We start from the raw sequence: 19694 nt of genomic DNA on the forward strand, positions 1-19694 counted from the left end.
CTCTCCCTCTCACTCCCGTCACCACGACGCTCCCGTTTCCTTTCCGGGCTCTGAACGTTCCCTTTCTCCTCTTCCATCTTCAGGTGCTGGTCAAAGACCCGCATCGCTTTATTCGACAACAGGTTCAATTAGTAACATGTCTTCAATCTCGGGCCATGGCTCGGACAGCCGGAAGAAGTTGAACAAGAGGGCGATGGGCGACGAGGTCAGTCTGAACATTTCTTCGTTGCCTTCACTTTTCTTTTCTCCTCCTTGGTTGGCGCTGGGGACGCGTACGGCCGGCGTGCACTAGTGCACTGCGATAGCGCGTTTTGGGATAAGAAGAAGGGTGCGCGGCGCACACGTGTAATATAATAAAACTCTTCGCTCGCCAAATACCTGAGACCGTACCTACACCCACATCCACATCCATTACCAATGCCCGACCAAACAGAGCCAGAAATCCTCTTCCCCAACCAAGTCCACTCAGCTCCAACCCATGCCGCGCCCTCCCATCATAGCGGCCAACAACAACATCGCCGCGTCACCCCCACACGCCAACGCACCACCTCCACAAACGCACAATCTCATACTCACATCCCTTCTCTCCCCCAACAGGCCCTCCGCAAACGTATCGAGAATGAATTGTCTCGTAAACGCACGATCTCCACTACCTATAACAATTCTTTACCTCCACCGGCAGGAGGCCGCAGACGCGGCAAGCCGAGCGCGGCGAAGGGGACCGTGGCGGCTTTGAAGCCCAGTCCGGCGTTGACTGTACCGGAGACGATCACGGTAGCGGAGGCTAGTCAGCTGTGTGCGGCGAAGAGGACGGATTGTGTGCTTGTAGTGGACGAGGAGGAGGGGTTGAGTGGAATCTTCACGGCGAAGGACTTGGCATATCGGGTGAGTCTTGTTTGAGTTTCAGGCTCCGGGAGGTGCTGATTAGTATGCCGCTATGTGATGGGGTGTTGGTATAGATTACGGCGGAGGGAGTTGATCCCCATGTCACGGCCGTTAGCCAAGTCATGACCAGGAATCCCATGGTCACTCGCGATACGACGAGCGCGACTGAGGCATTGCAGCTCATGGTCACACGTAACTTCAGGCATCTGGTACGTCCAACGTCCCTTATACCACTTCAATACGGTAATTCTCATTTGCGTCATACACTAGCCTGTCTGCAACGAAGAAGGCAACGTCGTCGGTCTCCTCGATATCACTAAAGTCTTCCACGATGCCCTCGACAAGGTTGAACGCAGCTCCTCCGCCTCCGAGAAACTCTACTCCGCCCTCGCAGGCGTCCAAACCGAGCTCGGAGGTGGTATCGCCACTAACCCCCAAGCCGCAGCCATGCTCGCCTATGTCGACGCGCTCCGCGAGAAGACCGCCCTGCCGGATCTTACTACCGTCATGGACTCTCGCACGCAGCCTGCTACCGTCGGGCCTAAGACGACGGTCAAGGAGGTGGCGAAGTTGATGAAGGAGAGGAGGACGACGGCGGTGTGTGTTATGGAGGGCACGACGGGGATTAACAATGTGCCGAGGGTGGCGGGCATCTTCACGAGTAAGGATGTGGTTTTGAGGGTTATTGCGGCCGGATTGGACGCGAGTAGGTGTAGTGTTGTGAGGGTTATGACACCGCATCCGGACACCGCACCTCCTACAATGTTTGTGCACGATGCGTTGAAGAAGATGCATAGTGAGTGATGATTCATGTGTTGCCCTCTGTCAAGATCACTAATGTTATTCGATAGACGGCCACTACCTTAACCTGCCTGTCCTTGAGGCAGACGGTCGACTGGTCGCAATCGTCGACGTGCTCAAATTGACATATGCTACGCTCGAGCAGGTGCGATTTCTATTTATTTCAATCGTATTCTACGCAATTCTTATGTCTGTCTTTAGATGAACACTATGACTGCAGAGTCCGCTGGTGAAACCGCTGGTGAGACCGAGGGTGGCCCAATGTGGGGTCGTTTCTTCGATTCTATAGGCCACGACGACACAGAATCCGTCATGTCGGGCTCTCACCTCCCGTCCGAATTCCGGGACACGTCCTTCAGCTCTCAGATACAACAATCGCCACACTCTGAGGTTCACCCGAACGACTCTGCCTCCGTCGTTGACGAGGACCCACACGGGTCGGTCATCAATGGCCACAAGGGTGCGCCTTCTATCACTGGCGCCGTCCCCGCGGTCGACGATGGGACGTATGTGTTCAAGTTCAGGACGCCGAGTGGAAACACGCATAGGTTCCAGGCGAGACACGATAACGTCGAGAACCTCCGTGATATCGTTTCCGGCAAACTCTCCGTCGACCCGTTCTTCGCGAGCTTCAGGCCAGAAAACGAAGACGACCCGATCCCGGACCCTCTCGACTTCCAGCTCGCCTACACCGACGCAGACGGCGACACCGTCCTCATGACCTCCGACAACGACGTCTCCGACTCTGTCAAGAACGCACGTCAGACACACGCCGATCGGGTCGTCATCATCATTCAGGGAGGAAAAGGATGGGCCGAGGCTGGTGCGGGTAAGAGCGAGGCTAAGGCGCAAGAGGCGAGCGCGAAGGCGGCGAAGGAGATCAGGGAGGTGGAGAAGACCGAGTCGACGCCGGTGGGGGGCGGGAATGTGCCGTTGCCGGAGGGGGTGGCGTATTCGGCGCCGACGCCAGCGCATGTGATACCGCAGGACGAAATATTCGGGATTCCGAGGGATATGGTGTTGCCGGCGAGTATTGGCGCGTTGGCGGTTGTGATCTTGAGTGTGTTTACGATTTCGAGGTTGACGAGGGATTGAGGGGTGTGATGGAGGATTGGAAGTTGTGGAGAGTGGGATTTGGAATGCGGATGGTGACTGCTTGGTTTCGTTCATTACTACAGAAAATGATACCGATCATCGGATGGACTACTTGGATCTCTAATATCTGCTCTTCCTAGGGTGAAGCCAGATACTTACTTCAAGAGTATCATACATACCTCTTCTCCTGATCATAAGTCGTTCACAACTGGGTCCTTTCTCGAGCTCAAGAGCGACTCTCGGCTTGGATACATACCTGGTGGTACATATGCGTTCTACTCCCGTCGATTCCGATGATGGCCCTCCACTCACTAGTTACTCTATACGTATTTCCTTTGGGTCTCTGGATCTTGTACGCTGGAGGCTTTTATATACATATGATTTTATGATTTTATCCCCTTCTCGATGTGCGCTGTGCTACGAATTGTTACGATTTTTCATATAGAATATGATAACTTCCGCTCGTTTCACTCCGAAGCCCGTTGTCAGAACGGTGATTGTTGAACTGCACTGAGGTGATCCTCAGGAAGGAAGGAAGTATATTCAAGAACTCTGCGCATGCATTGGAGTGGCACTGCGTCAAGTTTAACCATGGGGTAGGGTTAGGTCCACGCTTGTTGAAGTCCGAGCCTGAGTTGGCTTCAGTTGTTCCTTCTTTGCGCCTCATCATCGTTCTTGAACCTCTTCAAGTGTCCGCGCATCTTGGGCGGAGCGGCCAGTGTGTTAGAGGTGTTCAACCGTCTCGTGCGAGGATCAGTCGCCTAGTAGGAGGCGGTATACCACCTCGTTCGCCCCAGAGCATGTTTCCCAACTTCATCCAAAGGACGCCCTCCAAGTTTGTGTGCGTCCTTCACGTCACTAACTCCGCATCATCTCAGTGGAGAATATTGCGCAGCCGCCTCAGCTTTAGTACACAAGCTGGCTCGCAAGCAGGACAGACAACAGTATGCTTTCCCTACAGTGCGCCCTCATGTACACAACAACTAACAGACTCATCTCAATCTAGGGGGAGCGCAACGGTCAGGTACCGAAACCTAAACGGAGAGCGCAGCATAAATCTCGAGTTATCCAAACTCTAGATTCATCTCGCCTCCAACCATCCGACTTCCAAGACATTTCCGGTCTGAAGCGCTTGAACATCACCACACTGTCCGACCGCCTCTCTCCCGAAGGCCACGAACATGGCCGCAGAACTTGTATACTCTACTATGAGGATGTTGACCAGAATCGAGAAATCATTCCATTCCCGGAACACACCCGTGGCTTCTTCTACTATCGTCGAAACAGTTTAACACCTATGCGGATCACACCGCCCTCCAAAATCGCGCACGCCAAGTCTCCGAGCAGCGTACAAGAAGACCACGACAGTACTCGCTCTATCGGCCAGATCTTCTTCCGCATCACGAAGGACAACGATCCCGCCAGCTTCGCCTCAGGAAGAGACCTGGTGCAATATAATGGAGACGAACCGTGGCGTCTTGTTCCTCGGAAGAAGAATGCGCTACTGTGGCGTCTTCTGCTCCAAGATGGACTTGTCACAGCGTCGACGAAGAGCATAGGCCGCCCCATCGTACAAGAACCCATCTCGAACGTCGGGGTTCCATTTATCATTGACCTCTCGCAAGGGATCATCAGAGTGACTGTGCGAAGCCTCAGAAGTGGGGAAGTCCTCGCAATCACATTCGGCAGCCCGTACAGGGTTCGAGTCGGTCAATCACAAATATACCGCCCGTATTACCAAGGTAATTAGACGATGTGATTTTGTGTGTGGTGTTGTTGGATCTACAACATACTTGCTGACCTGGCTTCGTTACTGTGGATAGGCCGTTTACGCTGCCAGATTGAGCGTTCCTCTGACCCGAAGCACGCCGGCACCGACACTTTCGTGATTCGGGTGACGGACGTATTGTCTCCCATAGAGTACGTGCCTCCTCCTTCCGCCAAGGTCGAGGACTCGTCGAAGCTATTGAGTGCACCGCGGGAGGGAGAGTTGTTGCTTTCGAACAGGGACAGGGACAGGGGAACGGTTTGGTCTCGTACGGTGACGAAGAAGCGGCAGAAAATGAAGGAGCCATCTACTGCTCTACGAGCGTGGCGCATACTTTTGGAGAATGAAGCGTTGACTGGGAGCGACACTGAACATATATATCCGCAAGTGGACGCACGCAAAACGCCTTAACTCCGAATTCGATTAGCTGATGTGTACAATGGAATTTAAATGTTCAAAAACGGGAGGATGTGCGATTGAGAGTACAAGTTCCAAGATACAAATATGTCTATACAATGTACGTGCCAAAAACAACAAAGCTATGAATGGACCTGTGTGCAATATCAATGATCCCTGACGACACGTTGCTCTGCTCTAGCTCAGGCCTCCTGGTAGAACGAAGAGGTCGTATTCGGGTTTAAAAGCGCCAAAACAAGACCTGGCCCCGGCACTTTGATCGTGCACCCATCGCTACCGCTGCAGTCCACATACTTCGTCTCCTGCGATCCTTTCAGCTTCCCTTCCTTTCCAACCGTTTGCCCCGCCCACGTAATGTCAGTCTCCTCGGTGACCTTTGGTGCAAGGAGGTAACGCAGGCCAATGGTAGAGGCTACATTGGCAGGGACCTGGAAAGTCGTTGACGTCGAATTGTCATAGTTGATGAAAACGAATTTGCCGCGTTGGGCCTGCGACATGTCGCCGAGCCTGGACGTGGAGCCTGTCGAAGCGGAAAGATCGTATATGCCGTATGTGGCGATATGACTGTCGGAGTTTGACTTGGAGTTCTGGATATCCATGTCGACGACGATGGAGCCATTCTTGGACATGACTTCGCTCATCATCAGGGCAGAGTAATAGGTGGCTCCGGTCTTCCAGTCGGAGTCGAGAGGGTCACGAGAAGCAGGAGGGTCGAAGAGGTTGTAGGTGACGCCGTACTCGCGCGTGTGGATGTAGGCTGCGGAGTAGTTGTTGGCAGCCAATGCGAGGAAGGCGTCGATTTCCCAAAGCGTCGCGGCAAACTGACAAGTTAAATGTAAGTAAGGTGCATAGAAGGCCTTGGGGAAGCGGTGCTTACCGTGGGGGAGATGAGAGGACATCCTCCGCAAGCGCACGTGTTGGCCTCACTCATGATAACGGGAATGCCTGCCGCAGTCGCCGAGGCTACACCAGCAGACTGGAAACCCGAGTACGAGACGGCTAGGGTGATCGTCGTGAGTTGACGATCATTTGGTTTCGGGGGCATGTAGTGCGCTTACCAGACGTGTGAGTGAGGTAATTGGAGATGTTTGTGTTGGAGGCGGTGGGTCCAAAACAGTAAATGTCCGGGTAGTGCTGCACGCTGTATAGAGGATAAAGTGATGAGCGCCGGGCGAGCAGGCAAGGAGGTCGAGAAGACGTACGCGTAGTATTTATAGTTCTCGCCCGCAAGCCCAGCATTCAGAACATCCGACAACTCCCTGTGAGCGTGCATGGTGAGCCTGGGACGAAAAGGTGCGATAAAACGAGTCAACCAACCAGTCACAGCAGATTGAGGGACCAGCGAGGGAGTCCTTCGATCTCAGATCACCGTAGGGCCCTGTCGTAAGGTCGTTGACGATGTAATCCACCTCTCCAATCTATGGCACGCGTCAAAGGCATTAGATCCGGCCTGGCAAGGATGGGCATTGAATGAAGCTTACGTAGTCCGAGATGTTGTACACTTTGCGGTTCTTGTGGTCCTGGTACAAATCGGGTTCCTGCATGCGGGGAGTCAGAAAGTGTCCCTGGAAAGGGCGTGGACAAAACGACCCACGTTTCCAAGCAAAAACGCATCTAGCCTTGACCCTAGCTTCTCCGTCGCCACGCTGGCCACCTTCAGCGCCTCAGCGTCTCCACCGTTCTCAGGCGCCTTGTGCATGCTTAAGCCCGTCAAGAACTGCATCTCTCCTACATCATCCGCCATCTTGTTCATGACGTCGAACAAGACGGGACCATAGGTGGTGGCGACGGTATAGTTTTTCTTCACGTCGAGGTGCTTCAGCATGGTTTTGGTCAAGGCCGAACTATAATTGGAGAATTCCATAGTATCGCCGCCGACACGCATGCGGAGAGGGTTAGAGATGCGAGCTGCGATGTTGGAGAGGTAGTTCTGCATGGCCTTGGGTGTGCCGGAGGTGTTGTTGCCCCCTGAGAACGCAGAGGAAGTGTGAGGGATTGGGGTGCATAAAAGTAGAATGGAGATAGGACTCACAAAGCGTGTTGAATGAGCTCAACTCCCAACTGATTCCCATGTAATTGTCGAGCACCACATTCGCGATAGAGCCCGCCGGGTTCGTGGGGAAATAAGTCAAGTCTACGTCCACTGCAGCGTGTGCCGCTCCGAAAAGCGCGAGAGAAGCGACGAGGGCACCCGTGATGGATGACTGTATAGCCATTGTAGCGAAGTAGTTGACGGGTTAACGTCGAGTGGGAAGATGAGAGGTGGAGGAGGCTGAAAGACGAGTGACGAGAAACAAAATTTGGAGGGAAATAGGACGCCTTCTATACTCTGCGCATGAGGTCTGTGGAAGACTCGGAGCAATGTAAGTCATGCGCGAAATTGGCGAGCAAAATGTATGAGACCCTCCGCGTCTGAGTGGGTCGATAGAGCGGCAGCAATCGGCGGCAGGTCTCAGTTATGGCATAGCTCGCGCTGCTATCTTGCCTAGCGACATCCGCAGGGCCCAGAAAGAAAAAGTTATAGGAGGCGAAAAGATGAGACACTGTCGACTCCCACTGTCCATCCTGGTCAAGGTGGCGTTCAAGTAACACTAGGACGGTGAGGTTGGTCGCGACGCGTCGTCGTCAAGAACGAAGTCGCTCCGATCGGGATCATTCGGAACATTTTGGGAATTCGCAATCGAGCGCCACAGTGGCGCCACACCACGTCCTATGTACGAACGTCGCCCTCATTGACCTCTATAGCAAATTACATCCTCTTCGACGACAGTGCACTAGCAATGTTCAGACCATCCACTATCAACACTTCGAGTATCTTTCATTCTCTTGCGGATAAACCAATACGTCCATGCAGTCGCCGTCTTCACACTTCTGTTGGGCTGTCTGCGAAATCAACACGCCTATGCACTGTTCGCAAGAATACTTCCTATGCCTCAAGGGAAGATATTGCTTGTACCTCTCGGGCAGCAACATTACCGCATCCACCATCAGACACTCACCTTAGAGAGTCGCAGAGGCGATGGTATGCCACACCGCCTCCGCAGGTCGTCTACAGGTGGGCGGACAATCCTCACTCTACCCGGATGGAGGCCTGTGACATTGACCAGTATGAACCCAATGGGTGCTGGACGCGCCTAATTGAATAGCAATCTGACAACGGATCAGTACAACGAGCTGTCCGACGCGACTATGGACGCGATGCTGGACTCGTTAGAGGCGTTGGTGGACGAGAGCGGACAGCAGGAGTACGAGATTGAGTATAACGTGCGCCCCGTCCATTTTTGTATGGTTGTATTGTACTCACTCTCGGTTATGCGTGTTCAATGAATGAATTCTGGTTGTCCTTAATATGCAACGTCTTCGTCTGGGAATGTAGAGCGGGGTATTGACGCTGAAGCTGGGATCTCACGGGACGTATGTGATCAACAAGCAGCCGCCTAATAAGCAGATATGGTTGTCTTCGCCTTTGAGGTATGTCATTTAAACTATTACCTTCTTGTCTAACCTGCTCAACCTGAACCAATACTCACTCGCAACCATCATTGCTTTCGCAACACCTTCCCGACTTCCATCCTTCGCGTCTCATGCAAAACGGAACCATACATCTTCAGTGGTCCAAAACGTTACGACTACGTCCCAACCCAAGACGACTGGATCTACTCTCGGGATAACACCTCATTAAGTACCCTCCTCGACAAGGAGCTGAGCGACGTGTTCGGGAAGGAAGTCAAGTTGGGATTAGAGGAGACTTCGAAGTTGGTTCCTTAGACCCTCTTATGTCCTACGAGATATAGAAATATACGGATGCAGTGTTGGTTCATCGAACGGGAATACACGAGAAGCACGTGCAGGAGAGTATTCTATCAACGAACTTGTATACTCTAAGGAGATGAGCACGGAAGGTGAAAAATGCATGAAGGGAACGAATCGTGGGGAAAGTGAACGATGGGCAGGGAACGCAGAATGCAAAATCAAGCGAGGGAATTCTGTATGACCGAGAGGATGCGAGTGCCAGTGTATGTGTAAAGATACAAGTGATGAGAAGGAAAGATGAAAGAGCGCTGATATGGGAAGCAGGGGAAAGGACAGAGAACGGCAAGGATGGTCGAGGCGAATGAGAGAATATGACGTGAGGTTTCATAAGGGTGTTCCGTCTGATGGAAAGACGACAGGGGATGACGGTCACAGATACTGGTAACGGAGTGCATGATTTGCGGAGGATGTGGTGACCGCGTAATACGAGGGTATGGAGACGTGCCCTGAAAAGCGTCGACGGGGGGGCAGCAAGTGGTATGTGGAGTAGCGAGGACCCTCAAAGCATAAACTATGGAGAAAAGAAGGGAAATGTCAGCAAACAAGTAGGCGATTCAGAAAAGCACAACTCACGAGCGACATATCATCCGAACCGTTGCGGCTCCGAAACAGAAGGCGACCCATTGGCTTGTACGGGATCTTCGAGGTGCCGCCTTCGGCTCAAAAATAGCTCACGAAGCAGCCTATACGCAACCCAGAAAAATCCGTCAGCTACCTCGTGGAACGAAAGACGCGAAGGAGAGAACTGACTTGTTCGTATCCTCATACCGTTCCCTAACCCTATCCTCTTCGCCCATCTCCTCGTCTTCCTGCACTACAGGCTCTTGAGTAAGATTAAGGCCTTTGGGTCCTGAATGACGTTGTTGTTGATGAAACGGATGCTGTGCGGAGTGGTGATAGGATGTCGAATTGTGCGAATGAGAATGAATCAGAGCATGAGGCGGGGGGATTGGCGGCGACGGAAAAGTTGGTTTGCCAGCGGTATACCTCGTCACAGGGATAACATCTTCGTCTGGATGACTTCCATGTCCATATCCTTCACCGTCACCATTGGCGAGGGGGTATAATGAATTGAATCGCGAAGTCTGGGCGTAGTGTGCTAGCTGCGGTGCAGCATGGTGGGGATGGAGATGCGTGTGATACAATTGTTGTTGTTGTTGCTGTTGTTGGTCGGGGTAACGATATTGTGGATGCGGGTGAACACGATGGGTATAAGCTTGCCCATAACCGTTCGTGGTACCAATTGGGAGCGATGGTGGCGGTGGTGGTGCGCTTGGGCCAGGCGATGAGGACAAAATGCGCCGGTACTGCTGCTCCGCATGCAGATCGTGCAGCAAACTATTCACATTCCTATACTTCTGCATCGTAACACCCTGCATCTCCGCATCATCGTCTCCACCGCCAGTTGCTTCTCCAGGCTCATCTTCTGAAAAGTCATCGTCGCAGTAATCATCATCGTCTTCGTACGTAGAGCTCGACTGTAGGTGTGGACTGTGCAGACTCGAGGAGTTGGCCCAGCCGCGTGAGGGCCCGTCGAGAGAGGGGGGAAGGACGCGTCGTCGCTTGGAAGTGCGGAGTGGGCTGGAGGTTCGATTCATGTTCGTGTCCAGAGGTTCCTCGTCTTCGATATGGGGAATGTCAGGCGACGATGGGCGTTGTCTCTTCATCATCTTGCGCTGCATCTACGGCGTATGAATCCAAGTATAAAGTGAGGACAATAAGAGACTATTTATTGAAGAGGACGACAGAGAGCAGCGTCAAGAAGAGTTCACGCTGGAAGAGGAGAGCAAAGACACGGCGCCAAGAAAATCGATTGAAACCGCGACGAGACGCGTCACGCGTCGCTCGCGTCTCGCCACTGACACAGCGCCTTATGTAAGTAGCGCTCGTCATTGAGGGTGGCCCAAGTTCAGCTCTCTGGCGCCGTTCTCATCGACGACCACACTCTGTTTATCCGCCCTTCGATTCTTACTTTCCATCATGTCGGACATGGATGTATTTGCTGCTATGGGCATCGCTGGTTTTGGGAAGAAAACTAGTAAGAGGACGCTCGACGCTGGTAGGTTCGACAAGAATAAACGACAGGATGATGTTTGTTCTTTCCTTTTTTTCTCTTCGCTTTCCCTATGGTGTTCTTCGTGAAACTGATTTTATTCCCGACCATGCTCAGGCTTTGGAGCCTGCAAAGAGCGAGTCAGCGACTCCAGGTCCCTCTGCTCCTGTGCAGGACTCGACCTCGACCTCTGCCTCTGCTTCCCCAGGTCCTGGCTCTATGCCGCCCCCTCCCGTCCCTTCCAAAGCACAGTCACAAGCCCAAGCCCAAACTTCTTCATCCTCTTCTACAAACGAGCCTTTCGAACCCGAATTCGACCCAGACGAATTTGCATCCGACGACGAGGACGACGTCGGCCCCTCGCCTTTCAACGAACCCGGCAACGAGTTCCCAACGACGCACGAGCTCGTCCTCAAAGACCACACGAAAGTCGTTTCGTCGCTCGCTCTGGACCCGTCGGGCGCGCGGGTGCTGAGCGGGTCGCATGATTATGATTGTAAGCTGTGGGATTTTGGGGGGATGGATGCGAGGTGTAGGCCGTTTAAGAGCTGGGAGCCGGCGGGGAGCTATCATGTGCGAGCACCTTGTCTCATTATTCTGGTTTGTGGAGATGTTATTTGTTGCTGACTGGCGAGTCGGGGCGCAGATTCATGATTTGAAGTATTCTCCGGACGGGCACAAGTTCCTCGTTATTTCGGGCACGTCGCAGGCGAAGCTTTATGATAGGGACGGAGACGAACAGTAGGTTTTTTTTCTCTAACTCAAGTCTACTCCCTTATTCCTGTTTCCCGCTATCCGTCTGTTCCTTGCTTTCTTTTTATGCGATGTAGAACTTGGATACACTGACCTGACTGATAGGGCGACGTACATCAAGGGCGATCCATATATTCGGGACATGAAGAACACAGCGTGAGTTCCCACCACAAACTGTTATTCTCCCTCTGCGGGCCCTGACCTTTTTTCTTTTACTTTTTTTCTTACTTACTATGCAGTGGTCATGTTGGCGAGTTATCCGCCTGCGCGTGGCACCCGAAGGACGCGCAGACCTTCATCACGAGCTCGGCGGACTCGACTATCCGGTACGTTTCATTCATTTCTCCTTGTTCCCCTTGTTCCTATTAGTGCCCCACCTGCTCACTCGCCGTTTCCATTGCTGTTTCCATTGTAGGATCTGGGACGTCGAGAACAAACGGAAGCAGAAGACGGTGATCGTCGTGAAGTCCAAAGAACGCGGTGCGCGCACGAAAGTGACGACGTGCGGTTATTCGCCCGATGGGAGGGTCATCGGCGGAGGTATGTCCCCCTTCTCTCGACTCCCTTCTCTCTCTCTGCACCCTCTTACGGGTCATGTCGTATCGTTGTCGCGGTAGCGTGTATCGACGGCGCCCTACACCTCTGGAAGACGAACTCGAACCTGGTGAGGCCGGATCAAACGATCGAAGGCGCGCATACAAAGGGGACGGAGACGGGTTCGTTGGTTTTTTCGGTGGACGGGAGGACGTTGCTGACGAGGGGCGGAGATGATACGGTCAAATGTGCGTCGTCTAGCCTTTGTTTCTTTGATTGGATCTCCGTTCCTGATCCTGTCATTTTCTGATCCCTCTTCGTCATTCCTGTCATCGGCATCCCCTGTTGACGTTTCCGACGACGGTGATGTAACATAATTAACACAGTATGGGACCTGCGCGCGTTCAAGAAACCGCTAGCGACGCGGACGAACGTCCTCACGCTCTACCCGACCACGAACGCGATCTTCAGTCCGGATAACAAGTACGTCGTCACGGGCGCCGGAGCGACTGCAAAGGGAGGTAAGGGAAAGTTGTTGTTCTTGAGGAGGGAGGATCTGGAGGTGGAGAAGGAGGTGGACATGGATGCGACGCCGGTGGTGGTGCAGTGGCATCCGAAGATCAATCAGGTGCGTTCAAATTTCGTTCAGCTCGCGAAATGGAGTCTCAACATGATATTGTGCAAACAAAATACAAGATCATAACCGGCCTTACAAACGGCCAAATCTCCGTCCTCTACTCTCCGTCCTCCTCCCTCAACGGTGCCAAACTGCTCCTCAACAAAGGGCCCTCCAAAAAGCCGACGATCGAAGACATGTCGGACGCGCTTGCGGCGCCAACGATCATCACGCCGCATGCGCTGCCGATGTTCAGGGAGGGAGAGCAGGGTAACAGAGGGAGTAAGAGGAGGAGGGAGAAGGAGAGGATGGACCCGAGGAAGAGCAGGAGGCCGGAGATGCCTGTTACGGGGCCGGGTAAGGGAGGTAGAGTGGGAGCGAGTGCGACGCAGCATGTCGTGCAGAATCTGGTTAGGGATACGACGAGGGACGAGGATGTGAGTCTTCTCTTCTGTTTCTTTCACCCTTTTACCCTTTGTTCTTTTGCTGCTTGTCTGTTTCGGAATCATGCGTCGGGAGCTTGCGTTTTCCTTTCGGATGCGGGATACGCGCCTCCCATTCCGTTGTGCTTTCTTCTACTGGACCTGGATATGAGAATGCAGGGTGAAGAAGCTGGCGTTTTTGGGCTCTTGGGGTCCATCGTGGGCACATCTTGTGGTCCATCGGTCAATCAGTCTCGCGGGGGACTGATTGATCTGATATGGAATGTTTCACAAATGTTGTTGCTCATTGTTGTATACTACGGTGAGAGGCGGGGTACGCCGTGGGTGTTAGGGAGGACGAGGGGAAGAGGGTGCGGAGAACGTTCGTTGCGATAGAGGGGACGGGGGCACAAAAGTCGGAGCCAAGTCGACGCAGACTCGGCGAGCGCTTGCCGGGGTGGCAACGGGGCACCGGGGCTAGTCCCGGTTTGGCACCTTCTCGCACGCGACCGCGCGCGGCTGTTCGCTTCCGTTGATTTTTCCACGCCTGTCCTTCGCTCTTGCCTTGTGTTCTTGCGCGCTGACTCGTCTTTCACCAGCCTCGGGAGGCGCTGCTCAAGTACGCGGAGAGGGCAGAACAGGACCCACAATGGACGGCAGGTGCGTACACAGAGTCTGGGCGACGGGGCAAACGGGGGTCGCGGTCTTGTTTGGTGGTGTTGATGACTGATTGCTGACGTGTTTTTTCGGACTCCGCCGGGTGTATTCGCACGGACAGCCTGGAGGGCGAACCAGCCGAAGCCAGTGTTTGCGGACGTCGAGGAGGACGAGGAGGAGGGCACTGGGTCGTAGCGTAGCAGACTGCATGTACACAGCGTTGGGTACGGCGGGGGCGGGGGGACAGGGGACGGAGACGATGGGGGAGCGGACGAAACCTTTGAGGCCCCTGCGCGGGAGATCGAACCTTATTTCGAGCGGTATAAAGCCCTTTGGGGGCGTCCGGACGTGCTCGCTCCCCCAAATCGTTCCCTGCCCCCTGTTCCCTCCCTCACCAACACTCGTCACGCAGTCACTGTCACGCATCAAGCTCCCATGAACGCCCTCAACGGCCAACACGCCATCCCCAACGTCGCCGTCGACGACCACCCTGACTCCCCTATGGCTGACTCCCCCGCCACACCCGTCAACACAGCAACCTCCGTCGCCGTCAAGATCAACGGCGATCCCCCCCACGACGACGAGCCTTTTGCTATCAAAATAGAGAACGCCAAACTCGACGCGTCCTCGACGCGTCCCGCCGTCGGCACGCCCCTAGACCCAGGTGCGCTCCCTTATCTATCTCTTATCTCTCCCTCCTGCCAACGCCCGCCCCCAGACACCATCCCCATACACCCCCCAAATGGCACCCCGCCGCCGTCCAATGGCGAGCTCCTCGACGACGTCCGCATGGCCGAGCAACAACAAACCACTCAGGAGACTCAGGAGTCGCAGGACACCCCCATGGACGAGGATCCCGCTCCCCCTAATGGCCACGTCAATGGCAACGGCAACGGTACTACGCCCGCGTCAATTCCAAATGGCTCGTCGCCAACTGCCGTCGACAACGCGCATGACTTCCCCATGAATGAGGATGATGACGCACAGCCCCCACCAGCAAAGAGAGCGCGCAAGTCGTCCGACGCAGACATGGCATCGGCACATGTAAGCATAATTCCGCTCACTCCCATCGTCGTGCGCCCCCTTGCAGGCGTGCTGATCGTCTACTATTGCATTCCCTCCGCCTCCCTCGTCCCGTCGTCCTCACGCAGACTCCTGCCACTCCTCCCCCAGTGTCGCCCACGTCCTCTTTCACCGGCAACAACGCTCCTGTCATCGCTCCTGTCGACACTACACCGCGCGTGTCGACTCTCAGCGTCCATCAACATAAGTTTGCTACTTCGACTATTCGCACTCTGAAGAAACTCAAGGACGCAGGGCCATTCAAGTTCCCGGTCGACCCTCTTGCTCTTAATATCCCGCATTACCCCCAGGTCATCAAGGAGCCCATGGACTTTTCGACTATTGAACGAAAGCTCGCTTCGTCTAACCCCGTCAAGCCAGACCCAGATCCTACTCACGCGAGATATTATAACGCCGAGGAATTCATTACCGACGTCCGACGCATCTTCCAGAACTGCCTTACGTTCAACGGTCCAGATCATGCCATCACACAGTCCGGTCGGCGAGTGGAGGCCACGTTCGATAAACAGATCAAACAGATGCCGGCTAACGAAGCGGTAAGCTCCTTTCTGCTTCGTTCGGCTCTTTTTTTCTTCCTTTCGAATACCCGATCTTCCTGCGCTTCCACCCTCCTGTTACAACCTCCGTACATCTCAGCTCGGTTTGTTATGTCGAATATATGTGTTAATTTTCTTTTGGATTTTGTTCGTACGTCTGACGTCCAAAGCCGAAACCTCCCGTTGTGAAAAAGGTCGCTACTCCACCTCCACCACCGCCTGCCCCCGCTCCCGCTCCTACCGCTGCGTCGAAAAAGCCTGCCGCTCGCCGGCAGTCGGTTTCCGTACCTGTCATTCGTCGTAATGAGGAGAATCCAACGCGGCCCAAGCGGGAGATTCATCCGCCCCCGCCGAAGGACTTGCCTTACGCTGATGCGCCGAAGAAGGCCAGGAAGTCCTCGAAGGGGTCAAAGGGCACGAACGGGGCTGAGCAATTGAAGCACTGTGGTAAGATCTTGGACCAGCTGGGGAGGAAGTCGCATCACACTATTGTCGCTCCCTTTGCGCAACCTGTTGGTACGTCTCGTCTCGCTTGTTGACAACGTTTGTGTGAATGCTCAGTGATGCGTCTGTAGATCCTATCTCTCTCGGCATCCCTGACTACCCAAAGATCATTAAGAAGCCGATGGACCTCAGCACGATGCGTACGAAGCTCGAGTCTGGGCAGTATGCCTCGGCGGATAGGTTCCGGGATGACTTCAAGCTCATGATATCTAACTGTTTTGCGTACAACTCTGATACCTCGCCGGTTCACAAGGCCGGCGTGGAGTTGCAGAAACTGTTTGAGGAAAAGTGGGGGCATATGCCGCAGCCGAGGAATGAGACCGAGGATGATGACGATGACGAGGAAGATGACGAAGAGGACGAGCGCGCTCGTGCGTACCTTTTTTTTTCTGCTTGAGCGTGACCGCGAAGCTGACAAACGGTCGTTTGTAGGTGCTATCGCGGCGATGGAGTCGCAGATCGAAACGATGAGGAACAGCATCTCGGCATTAAAGTCGTCTGGTGTTTCGAAACCTGCGAAGAAAGAGAAGAAGAAGGAAAAGCATTCCAAGTCCTCTTCAGCCTCAGCCCCCATCGCCTCATCCTCGAAACCTTCGAAGAAGGAGAACAAGGCGCCACCGAAGAAGAAAGCTGGTGGGGGCGGTGGAGGAAAGAAGAATGCTGCCGCTGCCGCTTCGCAGCCTGTCGCAGAGGACGACACACTTACCTTCGAGCAGAAGAAGGATCTCAGTGATGCGATCACGAGGATCGACGGGCAGAAGCTCGAGCGGGTCATTCAGATCATTCATGAGGGTGTTCCTGAGATTCGAGACGTGAGTTTTTTTTTTGTCGGTCGTGCCTCTTACCGTCATCTCATTCGCTCGCCCGTTCTTTAGAGCCAAGAAGAGATCGAGCTCGAAATAGATCTGCTACCCGCTTCCGTCCTCACCAAGCTCTACAACTTCGTCCTACGCCCCGTCCGCCAAGCACAAGCACCCAAGAAGGCTCGTACCGGCAAGGGCACCGGCACAGGCGGACTGAAGCGGAAGAGCATGGACGAGGACGCCGAGGCGGAGAAGATTCGACGACTGGAGGCGCAGATGGCGTTGTTCGAGCAGCAGGCGAACGGCGGTGCTGCTAGTGCGACGAACGGTACGAGGCCGGGTGATGCCGGGATGGTGGCGGCGGGACATGACAGCGACGGATCGTCGGACTCGAGCTCGGACGATGATAGTTCTGGGAGCGACACTGAGTAAATCATGCATGTCCTTGACTGTTGTTTGCCTTTCCCGTTTAGTCTACGTATTGGCACTTGCGTGTTTTTTCCGGTTCTTGTTCTTGCACATGCTCGTTGGTCATTGGTCGTTGGGTTCGTTCAGGGTGGTCACAGACTCGCTCTCACTTTATTAGTCGATTACTTACACCTACTTCTTTCCCAACTTCTTTACTGTTTCTCTTATATTATAAGACCTTTTTCCTCGCTTCACTTGACTGGACAGCCATCCGAAAGGCGATTGTTCAACCGATTGTAAGCCCGCGACCGAACCAAGAGAGTAGTCAAAAATATAGTGCAGTGCGAGACGTATATCATTGAAAACACCAAAACAGCGAAAGCGAGGACTCATAATCATATATGTACAACATTTTCCACTGCCCACGATTCCTCCGCGTCCTTGCGCGCCCCAGATCAAAAGGAGAAAGGGACTTGCTTTTACTGTACTCTGGTACCAACCACTCAAGCACTCACCCTTTCCGCCCTCCCTTCTGGAAAGCCTGCCAGCCCGACCTCGAACTCTCCCTCGCCTCCGCCTCTTTCTTCTTCGACTTCGAACTCTTCTTGCTGCCGGTCCCACCCAGCGGAGGACCCGATGGTACGATGGCTGGCGCGACCGCGGGGGTGATACCAGTAGCGTTTGAGGTTGAGGTGGATTGAGGAGTCGGGGGAGGTGCGGCTGGGGTCTCGGGATGAGGAGCAGCAGCAGCAGCAGCGGTAGAGGAGGCGGGCGCCCAAGAGGATGTGGATTGGGGAGGTTGGGTAGGGCGTGCGTTAGATTGGGACGATGTGGGCGGTGGGGGAGGAGGGATTGCGGTAGTGGGAGTGGGAGGTAAAGGCTGGAATGAGCGAGGAGCGGAAGGGGGAGGCGGGTGTGGGGGATGAGTCATTGGGATCGTCGATGGTGGAAATGGTGGCATGGAGGTCGGTGCGGATGGAGGGAAGGGAGGCATGGAGGGTGGCGGTGGTGGCGGTGGTGTTGCATGGCTTTGCGGAAGAGGTGGAGGGGAAAGAGCAGGACCAGGGCCAGGTGCAGGCGGTGGGGGTAAAGGAGGTCCAGTTGTCGTATCGAGGTTGGACCAGCCTCCTGTGCGGAACGTGGGTGCTGAGCCGTGAGAGTGAGAGGCCGGAGCTGGAGGTGGGGGTGGGGGTGTTTGTGCGGGCGGTGCAGGCCCTGGGAGAGATGCCCACCCCGAGCCTGAAGGCCGAGCTGCGGTAGGTGGTGGCGGTGGAGGTGGTTGTGCTGGGGACTGCGCCTGGTTGCTTGGAGTGGCCGTGGCCCACCCGTTGTTGGAACCCGAGGCCGAGGACGACGAAGCAGGGGCAACAGGGACAGCTGCAGCTCCAGACCCAACGGGCTTCGCAAGCTTGATCCCTGCCGCCTTTGCCATCTTCCTCAGCTCTTTCTCTTCGCGCTTTCTCTCCTTCTCCTTGCGCTTGTCCACCTCTTCCTGCGTGTTCTGCTTTTGACGCTGGGCGAGCTGCATGTCCCGGAAACGAACCTTGTGGTGGTGCGCGTACGAGTTCGTATGTTCGTCGTATTGAGCGACGTTCTGGAATTGTTTGTCGCAGACAGAACAGTAGAATGGGCGGAGGGTGCTGCTGATTTCGGATTGGAGGGCAGCACGGCGGGCGACGGTGTCCTACAATGTTTATTATATTATCAGCAGTGTTGGCATATAAATTCTATAGAGTGAAAGAGAGTGGACGTACTTCTCGTGCGAGACGTTGGTCTTCGGTTTCTTTCACTTGACGTTCGGAGTCGAGTTCCCTGCGCTGCGACACGGTCGTCTCTATCATGCGCACGTCCTGGCTAGTTTTACCTAGCCCTGTCAAATCATTCTTCACATAAAACGGAATCGGATCAACGCGTCCTGAACACCATAATTAAACACCATCAGTCCACAAGCACTCCGAAGCAAAACAATATGCAGTCAAAATGAGACATTGGACGTGAATAACGCACCCTCGCCAGAGATTCCAAGCGGCTGACCCTCCGTCCACCCCAACTTCGCCAACATCGCGAACCCCTTGTTCGTAGGCTTCAACTTCGTCTCAACCGTGATAGTCTCCCTAGCCACCCCACCCACATACTCATCATACTTGTCGATGTCCATTCCGTCTCCGCGGCCCTGGGGAGGAGGCGAAGGCGTCCTTGAAGCGATCGACATTTCGTCTTCGCTCTCCATGGCTGCTTGGTCCCTGGCAAAAGGGTTGTCTGCGTCGGGATCATCGACGTCGCGGTCATTTATGCTGGTTTCGTTGACGCCGGCGCTATCATGTTCGTCATAGGCGTCTCTGGATCGCTGGAGGGGAAAGGAGAGGGGCGGGGTAGTACTGGTAATACGTTTGGGAAGAACGATGGGAAAGGGATGGAAAGGCAGAGAAGAGGTGAAAGAGTACCTTCAGGCTTGAGTCTGGTTCATGTCTAGAAAGTGGGATCGCGTTCCAACGCGCGATGGATTCAGAAGACATTCTTCTGGTCGAGGTCGATGTTCAACGTTA

At 54.3% G+C, this 19694-nt stretch overlaps 7 protein-coding genes across 7 annotated transcripts; 4 read left to right on the forward strand and 3 right to left on the reverse strand.

Moving 5' to 3' along the window:
- The first annotated feature begins 14 nt into the window (after window positions 1-14).
- Window positions 15-3243, forward strand: STEHIDRAFT_71861 (CBS-domain-containing protein). Its single transcript, XM_007298135.1, has 6 exons — window positions 15-205; window positions 598-885; window positions 960-1094; window positions 1156-1681; window positions 1737-1831; window positions 1888-3243. The coding sequence occupies exons 1-6, from the start codon at window positions 137-139 to the stop codon at window positions 2779-2781; spliced, it is 2007 nt and encodes a 668-aa protein (XP_007298197.1). The 5' UTR covers window positions 15-136; the 3' UTR covers window positions 2782-3243.
- A 209-nt stretch (window positions 3244-3452) lies between these two features.
- STEHIDRAFT_90097 (uncharacterized protein) lies at window positions 3453-7460 on the reverse strand. Its single transcript, XM_007298290.1, has 10 exons — window positions 6999-7460; window positions 6561-6934; window positions 6448-6504; window positions 6284-6384; window positions 6169-6225; window positions 6025-6107; window positions 5844-5965; window positions 4605-5787; window positions 3788-4523; window positions 3453-3725 (listed from the first exon to the last, which is right to left on the reverse strand). The coding sequence occupies exons 1-8, from the start codon at window positions 7180-7182 to the stop codon at window positions 5149-5151; spliced, it is 1617 nt and encodes a 538-aa protein (XP_007298352.1). The 5' UTR covers window positions 7183-7460; the 3' UTR covers window positions 3453-3725; window positions 3788-4523; window positions 4605-5148.
- A 286-nt stretch (window positions 7461-7746) lies between these two features.
- STEHIDRAFT_107190 (Frataxin) lies at window positions 7747-8734 on the forward strand (the record flags this gene model as incomplete). Its single annotated transcript, XM_007299015.1, has 4 exons — window positions 7747-7988; window positions 8113-8230; window positions 8343-8437; window positions 8578-8734. 4 exons carry the CDS (start codon window positions 7747-7749, stop codon window positions 8732-8734), a joined length of 612 nt encoding a protein of 203 aa, XP_007299077.1.
- Window positions 8735-8899: 165 nt separating this feature from the next.
- Window positions 8900-10544, reverse strand: STEHIDRAFT_165008 (uncharacterized protein). Its single transcript, XM_007299016.1, has 3 exons — window positions 9530-10544; window positions 9353-9462; window positions 8900-9290 (listed from the first exon to the last, which is right to left on the reverse strand). The coding sequence occupies exons 1-2, from the start codon at window positions 10459-10461 to the stop codon at window positions 9363-9365; spliced, it is 1032 nt and encodes a 343-aa protein (XP_007299078.1). The 5' UTR covers window positions 10462-10544; the 3' UTR covers window positions 8900-9290; window positions 9353-9362.
- A 224-nt stretch (window positions 10545-10768) lies between these two features.
- Window positions 10769-14009, forward strand: STEHIDRAFT_47663 (transcription factor; the record flags this gene model as incomplete). The annotated part of the gene is made up of 11 exons (XM_007298002.1): window positions 10769-10870; window positions 10950-11405; window positions 11479-11573; window positions 11691-11741; window positions 11825-11911; window positions 12001-12125; window positions 12203-12367; window positions 12506-12747; window positions 12816-13172; window positions 13757-13817; window positions 13936-14009. The coding sequence occupies 11 exons, from the start codon at window positions 10769-10771 to the stop codon at window positions 14007-14009; spliced, it is 1815 nt and encodes a 604-aa protein (XP_007298064.1).
- Window positions 14010-14249: 240 nt separating this feature from the next.
- STEHIDRAFT_127567 (Bromodomain-containing protein) lies at window positions 14250-17172 on the forward strand (the record flags this gene model as incomplete). The annotated part of the gene is made up of 7 exons (XM_007299017.1): window positions 14250-14478; window positions 14533-14858; window positions 14966-15433; window positions 15604-15949; window positions 16009-16308; window positions 16370-16749; window positions 16813-17172. 7 exons carry the CDS (start codon window positions 14250-14252, stop codon window positions 17170-17172), a joined length of 2409 nt encoding a protein of 802 aa, XP_007299079.1.
- Window positions 17173-17659: 487 nt separating this feature from the next.
- On the reverse strand, window positions 17660-19660 carry STEHIDRAFT_136536 (uncharacterized protein; the record flags this gene model as incomplete). Its single annotated transcript, XM_007299018.1, has 4 exons — window positions 19593-19660; window positions 19156-19495; window positions 18903-19063; window positions 17660-18832 (listed from the first exon to the last, which is right to left on the reverse strand). Exons 2-4 carry the CDS (start codon window positions 19376-19378, stop codon window positions 17660-17662), a joined length of 1557 nt encoding a protein of 518 aa, XP_007299080.1. The 5' UTR covers window positions 19379-19495; window positions 19593-19660.
- Window positions 19661-19694: the final 34 nt, after the last annotated feature.

Source organism: Stereum hirsutum (genome assembly GCF_000264905.1).
Source record: "Stereum hirsutum FP-91666 SS1 unplaced genomic scaffold STEHIscaffold_1, whole genome shotgun sequence".
In the NCBI taxonomy this organism is placed as follows: domain Eukaryota; kingdom Fungi; phylum Basidiomycota; class Agaricomycetes; order Russulales; family Stereaceae; genus Stereum; species Stereum hirsutum.

Excerpts from the sequence above, each read along its gene's own strand:
- STEHIDRAFT_71861 (XM_007298135.1), top strand. The coding sequence starts at position 137 with ATGTCTTCAATCTCGGGCCATGGCTCGGACAGCCGGAAGAAGTTGAAC. Across the intron at positions 1,095-1,155 it reads CACGTAACTTCAGGCATCTG|CCTGTCTGCAACGAAGAAGG; the intron begins GTACGTCCAACG and ends GTCATACACTAG. Across the intron at positions 1,832-1,887 it reads CATATGCTACGCTCGAGCAG|ATGAACACTATGACTGCAGA; the intron begins GTGCGATTTCTA and ends GTCTGTCTTTAG.
- STEHIDRAFT_90097 (XM_007298290.1), bottom strand. The coding sequence starts at position 7,182 with ATGGCTATACAGTCATCCATCACGGGTGCCCTCGTCGCTTCTCTCGCG. Across the intron at positions 6,505-6,560 it reads ATGCGTTTTTGCTTGGAAAC|GAACCCGATTTGTACCAGGA; the intron begins GTGGGTCGTTTT and ends CCCCGCATGCAG. Across the intron at positions 5,966-6,024 it reads TTACCTCACTCACACGTCTG|CCGTCTCGTACTCGGGTTTC; the intron begins GTAAGCGCACTA and ends CGATCACCCTAG.
- STEHIDRAFT_165008 (XM_007299016.1), bottom strand. The coding sequence starts at position 10,461 with ATGCAGCGCAAGATGATGAAGAGACAACGCCCATCGTCGCCTGACATT. Across the intron at positions 9,463-9,529 it reads CGGTATGAGGATACGAACAA|GCTGCTTCGTGAGCTATTTT; the intron begins GTCAGTTCTCTC and ends GGTTGCGTATAG.